General features: G+C 43.4%; 1 protein-coding gene across 1 annotated transcript; it reads right to left on the reverse strand.

Annotated features, from left to right (window-relative positions):
* Positions 1-3,847: 3,847 nt before the first annotated feature.
* LOC119322862 (extra-large guanine nucleotide-binding protein 3-like) lies at positions 3,848-9,584 on the reverse strand. Its single transcript, XM_037596396.1, has 9 exons — positions 8,583-9,584; positions 8,358-8,495; positions 6,482-6,586; positions 6,190-6,372; positions 5,718-5,895; positions 5,395-5,639; positions 4,876-5,048; positions 4,616-4,804; positions 3,848-4,520 (listed from the first exon to the last, which is right to left on the reverse strand). Exons 1-9 carry the CDS (start codon positions 9,582-9,584, stop codon positions 4,133-4,135), a joined length of 2,601 nt encoding a protein of 866 aa, XP_037452293.1. The 3' UTR covers positions 3,848-4,132.
* Positions 9,585-10,200: the final 616 nt, after the last annotated feature.

Raw genomic sequence — 10,200 nt, forward strand, 5'->3', positions numbered from 1 at the left:
AAATTTATAAATCCCATTTTGATCATTGTTTGACCAAATAACTTCACTTTGGGAACCATATTTTAGTTTCTTTATATGCCAAGCATGTTATTATGCTTCTTCCAATTGATCTACCAGCAACACAGCAAGATTCACAAACTACTTAACCAGTACAGAGTTTCAACTACTTTACTTAAATTCTTGTTTTTTGTGTAATATTATGTTGTAATGAACTAATTGATCGATACACAGTAGTACTATGACTGAATTGATCTCTTTTTTATTTCGTATGCTGTTCAAGACTGCATGAACAAGAAAAAAAAACAATCTACATGGTCAGGTCGAGTGCAGGACACAGCAAGGAAATTGATCGTGGGACCAATCAAACAACCATTTCACAAATTAGGACAATACGAGCACATACAGATAGCATTACTTTTGCGCATATAGTGATGACTATAGTTATATGATTTTGTTAGAGTACTTCAGTAGTAACCAATAAAAAATGATTGAAAAACATCATAACCACCATCACCCTGACAAAGAAATGAACTACTCAATTACTATCAAATATCTAGTCAACCCTCAAGCACACTAGTCATACTGCAGTAGAATGTACCAAAAGTAATTAGAACGGAACTCAGCAAAAGTGACTGGACTTTGTTACGTATGCAATTCAGAAACAAGGTATTACCTGTAGTATAGAAATTGGTATAGGGATGGATAATATATTCTGAAACTCCAAGGATCTCCTTTACCAATATATGTGAATTGCATCGTCTCAAGCTGCAGCATGAAGTCACCTGAATCCGAAGAAAGAAAGATCGTATTTGTGTCCTCGTCATACCCTCGCATGAGCAGTGTTTTCACGTGTGGGGGTGGTGAAAAACGCTCATCCAGTTGAACCGTTTTCTGTAGCACCCATGAGACAACATCATCAGAGTTAGATTTCCTTGCCCCTAACTGAATGTTCTGTTTTGACATTTGAATAACAGCCATGCCAAGGGTGCCATCATCTGTCCTTAAGGGCTGAAAACGCATCAAGTGAGAGGCTCCCACACGACGGTCTCACGCCGCGACTGGCTGATCAGGACAGCGAGGCCGCGACATGCCTTGCGAAGAAGCCGAGCAGAGGAGGCTTCCGGTGGTGCTTGCGGAAGCGTTTGTGGAACACGGGGTCGGAGAGGATGCTGCATACGGCAGACGCGCGGGGTAGGGAGGACGGCTTCGGAGGGAGGTGGACGAGGATCTCGATCAGGAGGTTGTCGTCGCCGAGCACCTTTGACCACGATAATTAGGTGCCTCTGCATATAAGTATTCATTCAGTCTTTGATTGACCCTACTACTGGGACAAGTCAAATCCCAAACCTCTGTGTCAGGCCGCTCATGCTTGGGTGGTCCGAGTCGAGAGAGATCCCCTAACGGCGACGGTGAGCGAGCTGTGGTAATTTGATACTCTACCCACTCTCACTGGCTTATACACCTTCTATAAGTGTGGAAATGTGTGCAAATCATATCAGAAGTTGCTATTTTGGCCAAAGCAAGAAAAAAAATTATATTTAAGCGAGGGCAATTATAGGGTGTCGTAGCATCAGATGGAAGTAGGGAGTGTTGTTTTGCCGAATTTCCCTTTGAGATGGGGTTTCAGCTATGCGGTCCAAACAAACTTTGTGATGATCGGTATCTATGTTCCTTTTCCAATAATTTTTTTATAGTTGCCTCCCTAATTCCACATCGTCGCAATCTCTCACTCATCATGTCCAACGGACACAGGAAGTGTTCCATCTTGTCATCGTCTTTTTCTGGCTAGAGTTAATATCAAAGAACCACGATAATTGCAGTCAAGGCTACAAAAAGACACAAGTTTCAAAAACACTTAATAATACAAATAAATTACGAAAAGCCAAGCGGCAAGGATGCAACGGTCAGGACTGGACGGTGGAGGTAAGATGAGGCGCGACAGAAGGCCAGATCGAGACGGTCGCGGGGCTGATCAATACATTGTCAGACACATAAAGTCAGGGAAGAGGCACACGACGAGATGTGAGTTTCTTCCTTTCCCCTCTCCATATTAATTCTCTTTCATGAATTCAATTGCCACAAGGGTACCATCATCTCTTTAAACTTGGTGAGGAAATCTTGTAAAGGGTGGAAAGTTGATATTCCAACATGGTCATTAGGCCCAAGTCTTTTTAAGGTGGAGATGTGAATTTTTAGCAAGGCAGCAAATGAAACAACTCTACTTTGTCATGCGCTACTACAAGGTGTTTCAATTGGTGCAATGAGGAAGAGTAGGAGAAGGGGTTGTTATAACAGGGGTTGCGGTCCTCATCATTGGGCAAGGTGCCGAACCACATGGCATTTCTAATTGATTGAAGATACAAGAGCAAATCCAAAACAACTAACAACAACACAAGATTGCTATAGCACGATTATGAGCATTGATATTTGATCCTCTCGTCGAAATTCTAATATATTAGTTATATATGGTCACCTCCTCTTTACCTACACAACATTGTTAATATGCAACCCCGTTTAATAAGATAGTTCATCGTAAATACTATCCTTCTATATTCGTCATACCTAATAATAAAGAGGCTATTACTTCTGACGGTACGTCACCGAAATTGCCTCGAAAGTTGCAAAATATTACCCGGTGATGCCACTTATGAGTGATAAAAAAATTCCCATAGGGGAATACCCGCCTGGGCTGGCCCATGTCCGGAAGTCCTGTTTTTTAAATTTTGTTTTCCTTTTTCGTCTTCCTTTTTTCTACTTTAAAATGTTCTTAAATTTAAATAATTTGATAAATTGATACGGTTATAGGGAACTTCCTTTTTTTAAAATAATTTGGAACTTCAAAAATGTTCTTAAATTTAAAAAATGAGAAATTTTAAATACAATGCTTAATAATTCATAAATGTTTCTAGATTTAAAAAATATTCACGATTTTAAAAAAATGTTCTCTTATTCAAAAAATGTTCGCAATTTTTGAGACAAATATTCAAGAAATCAAAAAATGTTTATGGTTTTTAAAAAAAAGTTCATGTATTAAAATGTGTGAATGAAATTGAACAAAATTTCACCAATTCAAAAAATGTTTGTGACTTACAAAAATAGTTTGGTGATTCATAAAATGATCGCTGATTGAAAAAATGATCATGCATTTCAAAAAATGTTCGTTAAATCAAAAACATGTTCATGAATTTCAGAAAGTTTTCCACCAATTTCCAACAAAATGTTCGTTGATTCTAGAAATGTTCACCTATTGAAGAAAAATGTTTTTAAATGTTCACGGTTTTTCTTAAAAAAATGTTTGCAAATAGTATAAATGTTAATGAATTCAGAAAATGTCCATGATTTTAGAAAATGTTCAAACATCTATAAAAATGTTTACGAATTTGAAAAATGTGCACGATTTCAGATATGTTCACAAGTTTTAAAAAGGCTCATGGTTTTTAAAAATTGTTCACAGTTTCTTGAAAATGAGAGTGATATTGTATCTCGTGCCGTCAGAGATTATGATTTTGTTTTTCTCCCCTTGCAACGCACAAGCGGTTTTGCTAGTTCATCATAAATACTGTAACTGTATATAGAAAGCACATAAAGATATTACTCCCTCCGTTCGGAATTAGATGACACGGGGGAAGGAAAAGTAGTGAACAATTCAAGGCAAAAACCAAGCCAACAAAAAAAGTGTGATGACAAATGCTTTCCTCACCTGAACAAAATGAAAACAATTGATGTACATGCTGCTGCAGAGCAAAGTCTTTCTTTTTATTGTTTATTATCATCAGAGCAAAGTCTTTGTTTGTTTTCTCTGCTTCCCCAAAAGGAATACATGCATACTCCAACAGCAGCAGTCTCAGAACGAAATTAATCAATTTTGGTGCCAACAGGTCAATCTGTGCACTCACTAAATACACACCAACAGATCAATCATGCTTCATCTCTATCTCAAGAAGAGGACCAAGACACAAACATGAAAAACATCCCATCCGTCAGAAAAACAAAAAACCTGCAGATTAACTTTTTACAGACCAACAATCAATGAATGATTTTTTGTACGGCACGAAACGGAACCGACTAGAGGCGAAAATGGCGCATCATTGGTGGGAGCCGGCCTTCGGCAGCCGTCGACGGGGCGGCGGCCTCATTCGGCTCGGATGAAGGGGGAGGAGCTCATCTCGGTGGTGCTGTAGAAGGACTCCTCCTGGTAGTAGTTCTCGTCCTTCTCCTCCTCCCACTTGAGCACCTCCCGGATGTACTTGAAGGCCTCGTCCACCGTCTGCCGGTCGCGCCCGCGCGCCTGCCACACGAACAGCTTCCGCCCCGTGTGGTCGTTGTACGCCTCCTTGAACTTCATCGCCACGTAATAGTAGGCCTGCTGGGCGAGAGACTGGTTGTTGTTCTGCGTCCGCACGGGGGAGAAGTCGCCGAACCACTCGCACGCCGTCAGCGGGGCACGGCTGATCTTCTCCTCGAACAGGTCGTACTTGTTGAGCACCAGCACGAAAGGCGTGTCACAGAAGCATGGTTGCCTGGTCCAATACAAGTGACAAATGATGATGACTCGCATTTTCGAAATTTCCATTCTGAAGACCATGGTAGCAGCACCTGGAAAAAGTTTGCATACCTGATAGTAGCCTCAAATAACTCTTTGCTCTGCATCATCTTGTTCTGAAGATTGCCATTCACAGGGGTTCCCACTAGGTCATAGTCACTGAGCGCTACGCAGAATATCACCATGCGGACATCCTCAAACATTTCCACCCACTTGCAGCCATCATTCATGCCCTTGGCGCTGACTCTGATCAGCTGGAATCTGAGGAGCAACACATATTAGACTTGAGTGTGCACAGTGAGAGGCATGAAGGGGGTTAAGAGATTAATTACTTGGTGAGAGGCTGAGAATGCGCCTCTGGGTTGTCGATGTAGGGTTCTGACATGGGGCTGCGATCATCAAGGGTGAACTCGATGAAAGATAGCCCATTCCCCTGTGTTACGCCTTCAGCAAAGATCACATCTTTCTCTGAAGGTTCATACTCATTGCTTGATACCTCAATAGCCTGCAAGAATATGCCACGTATGGACAAATCAGTTGGTGAATAACTTGAAAACAGATAAAAAGAATGAAAATCTTATATATTTGTATCAGTCCAACATAAATGCAAAATCAAGCGATCTGAGACAGAGATTAGAAATCCTTAGAAGATGAATTCAACCCAAGAATAGACACTTTGTGCTGAATATTTCAAGTCGGTAACACTGAATATACAAGATAAGCATATGTTCTGGAAGACGTAAATTACTGTAACTGAAACGATAATCTAGTGAAATTCAGTTAAATGCTACGAGTTCATCGTATTATATATAAGGCGAAAATAAGTTAATTTCAAAGCTCTGAATCCATACCCTGCTCAAGAAGTACTCAGCAACATCAGGGAGAAAATGCAACTCATCCTTTCTTTTATATGTTGCTTGTATGGCAGGATCCTTCCACATCTCCTCGACAAATGGAGCATATTCACGCGTTGCGGCAGGGAAGAATGCATCTAGATCGCCCATTGCTATGATATCCAAAAGCCAATCAGAGAATTTCTTCAGCCTTGCATTTATTGAGTATATACACGAATCTGATCCATTAGCTTTATTTTCATCTGCATAGATGAACAGTTAAGCATAGAGCATATGTGCCTGAAGAAACAAACATGAGTAAAATGGCTTGACAAGGTTACCTTTTTGTGCTGCTTCATCCTCCGAATTTGTTTGATCCAATCTAGACAAAGCCTCTTCCTCGAAACGCTCACGACCTTCTAGCAAAATTCCAAGGTACTTGAACATATTGCTTTGGATCATTAATTTGATAGCATCAAGTTCATCTTGGGTGAACCTTGTTCCATAGAGGTACTTAGCCTGATACACAGAATGAGAACACATATCAGCATGAAACATGCAAGAACTAGCACAGGTTATAATTTATAACTTGTAACTATGTACACCACTGCATGGTAGAGACGACACAACTCCACTGAATGAACTATGACTCGTGAAAACTCTAAAAAAACAAGTTTTATGCCTACAAAAATAATCCTTGTGATTGCACTATACGGACATCATAGCCCATTTCAGGTATAGCCCAGTTCAGGTTTGTGCAAGGGCCAGATTGCGAGTAATTCTAGGCATAAGTGGTGTGAAATCGCATCAGACCTGCTTAAATATAGTGCTTGTACCAGCACTAGGTGGTCCAAGAAGCAACAGTTTTTGGATTCTTTTCTGATCCAAATAATCAGGGACAGTTCTTGGTACAAAGGGAATTTCGTCCTTGGTTCCATTAGAGTCCCCAGGAGGCACCGGAAGTGAGAACAATGCACATGCAAAACGTGTCAAGGCCTGGTCATAAAAAGAAAAAGGAAAAGATTGTTAGAAATAATCACACCTAGCTTAAGCTTTCAAGGAAATAACAACAGGCTGGAATTCCTTTTATAACTAAGATACTTACTGACTTCCATATTTTTCCTTTGATGTTGTTCTGTCCTTCTTCCTCATAACGACCATCGTCATAAACCCAGAAATGTGTATCACGTGGACACTGAACATGTGCAACCTGCAAGCATGAAGCGAATGATGTGAGAAAAGAGCTCTTCTAAGGCACGTCGCTTGCCTACGCAGGTACAGGGATTCTTTAAATCATGGGTGTGTATCCAAGATCGCTGAGCTAAAACAGAGCATAAGGTGGTTGTGCTGGTTACTGGTCCTAGCTACAGCAGGTAACTTCCATTCATCAATTAATATTTAATAGGACGCTCTACAGAATGACAAAACCATTGCATTTATGAAAGAAAAAAATCCTGATTTGTCGTGGACTGGGAAGTCTTGAAACCATTTATGGCAGTCATCATGCCACACGACAATTTATTGAAACGAATTGGTTGTTCCTTTTTCTTGTCAGAATTTGGTACTTATATCCTAGTAATGATTGCCTGGATCTTTGACTTTGGGCGTGGTTGCCGTTAAAACAACAGAATATATTGAGATTCAAACTAATGTGCACACACCTCAGGGTATCAAATCGTTTCAGGATATCAAATCACACTGGTGCATACAAAACAATTTACCATTTGTCGTCACTTGCTTCATTGACTAATCTTGTGACTTTCTTAGTTGTCTACGTTAATGCCTCATTATTAGCTTGAAGAAACGGATGCTCAAGTAAACGCTGCTGTACTGGAAAATAAATGCTATTGCAAAGCATAGATAAGAGTCCAAAGACTAAATTATAGCTAGGCCAAAAGGGTGCTGAGCTAAAACAGGGCATACGGTGCTAGTGCCGGTTACTGGTTCTAGCTACAGCAGGGAACTTCCATTCATGAATTAATATTTAACAGAGCGCTCTACAGAACGACAAAACCATTGCATTTATGGGGAAACCCTAATTTGTCGTGAAATGGGAAGTCTTAAAAAGGGATATGGCAATTGTCCTTTCACATGGATCTCATTATTAGATTTAACGAAACAAACTGGTTGATCCTTTGTCTTGTCGGAATTTGATAAGTATATCCTAATAACAATCGCATGGATCTCATTATTAGACTCAAAGAAAAGGATGTTTAAGTAAACACAGCATAGATAGGAGTTCAGACACTAATTTATCCCTTCAGAATGCAGTGGGCTCTTAGATCCAGATGGTGTGAGGAAAAAGCCATTCAAAGGCACATTGCTTGCCTCTGCAAGTGAAGGGACTCTTAAATCATGGCCACGTATCCAAGGGCGCTGGACTCTTAAATCATGGCCACATATCCAAGGGTGCTGAACTAAAACAGAGCATACGGTGCTAGTGCCAGTTACTAGTCCTACCTACAGCAGGGAACTTCCATTCATGAATAAATATTTAATAGAACACTCTACAGAACGACAAAACCGTTACATTTATGGGGAAATCATAATTTGTCGTGAACTGGGAAGCCTTAAAATGGATATGACATTTATCATGTCACATGACAAACTAAAAAGTTAACGAACAAACTGGTTGTTCCTTTTTCTTGTCGGAATCTGATATATCCGTAATGATTGCGTAGATCTCATTATTAGCCTTGAAGAAAAAGGATGCTCAAGTAAACGCAGCTCTAACGGAAAATAAATGCTATTCAAAGCATAGATAAGAGTTTAGACATTAAATTATCCCTTCTTAGAGCAGTGAGTCCTAATAGCCAGGCCAAAGGGGGAATAACAGTTGTGCCGCAGCTAAATCCTCGATCGTGATTTCCCAAAAAAGCACTACTATATCTATAAGCAACCTAGACGAATAAATAAAGACTTGCCGAATGGTGAGAGAAGATGCTAGCTGGGGTAATTTTTAGAAATGGAAGTATTTTCACCTTGAGAATTTTCAGCTCGCTTTTTGTAATTTCCCTTCCATTTATATAAACCTGGGTGTTTCCGTTGCTAGCCTTGGCGTGAAGCTTCCCGCTGAAATTGAGGTTGGAGCTAACAATCCGGTCTGGCTTTTGTCCATCCTATGATATGGAAAAGGAGGCAAATTATCAGCACAAAATTCAGTTCAGTATATACATAAGTGAGATCCCAATGGTCAATGAATTTACCTTTCCCCATAAGCCCGACTCCTTGTCGTACCAATATCTTCCAGGCTTGAGCTTCTGTGGTGGCCGTGAGCAGCTAAGCAAGTCCGTCAGCTCCTCCGGCCTCAACGGGCAACCGTTCACGATAAGTTGCTCTGGCCGAAGCTGATTCGCTTGGCACTCCTTCTCGGCTTTCAAAATCTGCCTCACTTCCAACGGGCTGAGCAAGCGTGCCAGTGTCCTCGAGCTCTTCCCGAGCTTCGACCTCTTCGACTCGTCGATTGGCCCCCCAATGCAGCTGACGCACTTGCGTCCTTCGGGCATTGACCCCATCATCCTCAGCACGCAGTAGCCGCAGTACCTCGCGTCGCAGACGATGCAGGCCTCCTTGCTCTCCCATTTCCTCTTCCCACACCGGTTGCACGCCATCCTCCTCCGGCGCCGCCTCTTCTCCTGCTTGGTCACCGCCACGTACTGCTCCGACATGTCGTCGCCGCTCTCGCCGTACTTGCTGTCCGGCGTGAACCCGAAGGTCACCACGGGCGCCCTCCTCCCGTCCCGGCTCCCCGGCCCCGGCGAGCTCTGCGCCGAGGCGTGAGACCGCGACCGGGAGTCGTCGTCCTCGTCGTCGAACTCCCCGTTCTGCAGCACAGAGTTGACCGACTCCGAGCTGCCGCCCCCGCCCCCGCCGTCGCCGCCCAGCCTGGCGGCCGCCGCAGGCTCCGCGCACCGGGCGATCCGGGACACCGGGAGGCGGATCGGCTCGACCACCGGCGCCACGGGAACCCCTCGTCCCCCGCTCCCGAGGGCCTGGGGCCCCGACGCCGGCTCCGCCGTGGGGATCTCGGCGGGGATCTCCACCGGGTCCACCCGGGGGAGGTCGTAGGGCACCGGCGGGCCGTCGTACACGAGCGCGATGGAGTAGTCGAGGTTGGGCGCCTCCTCCGGGACGGGGGCGCCTGGGGGAAGGATCCTCCGCATCATCTCCTGCCAGCTGCCGCCGTCCGCCGCCTCGGCCTCCGCCATGGCGCGGCGGATCTGGGCTGGACGGCGCCGGAGCGCTAAAAGCTCGCGCCTTTACCCGTCGAAAACCCAATGCTTGAGATGGGGGCGCCGGCGGCGGCCGCGAGGTGGGCTGGGCTACGCCACGGCGCGGCGGAGGGGAGGGATTGGGGCTCGGGTAGGGGAAGTGGTGGCGAGAGGAAGAGGAAAGGTGGAGGAGTTGCTGCCGCTGCTGCGCTGTGGAGTGGAGGAATCGATTTTTTTGGCAACTTGGTACATAGTACTTCTGAACGTGATTATGTGAATAACCCAACAACTGAAAAATGGATCTAAATATGAGGTCAGCTTCAGTTTCAGGTATATACTTTTATTTAGAAAAGTTTCAGATGTGTACTGAAAATGTCAAAAAAAAAGTCTTACATTACGGGACAGAAGGAGTAGTTTCTATTTTTAATTGATTAATTGAAACGATGAGGTTTTCTTAATCCAACCATCTTACCAAAAAAGATTGTGTTGTCACCGTTGTCGATAGCAACCTTAGTAGTTGAATTGAATTTGATCGTATCATCGGTGTTTAGCAAAACGTCAAGGTGGCGACAAGGGACGTCCGGGGTGGTGCGAGCGATCCATGCTCTCCGTT

This window comes from Triticum dicoccoides, chromosome 6B (genome assembly GCF_002162155.2).
Source record: "Triticum dicoccoides isolate Atlit2015 ecotype Zavitan chromosome 6B, WEW_v2.0, whole genome shotgun sequence".
In the NCBI taxonomy this organism is placed as follows: domain Eukaryota; kingdom Viridiplantae; phylum Streptophyta; class Magnoliopsida; order Poales; family Poaceae; genus Triticum; species Triticum dicoccoides.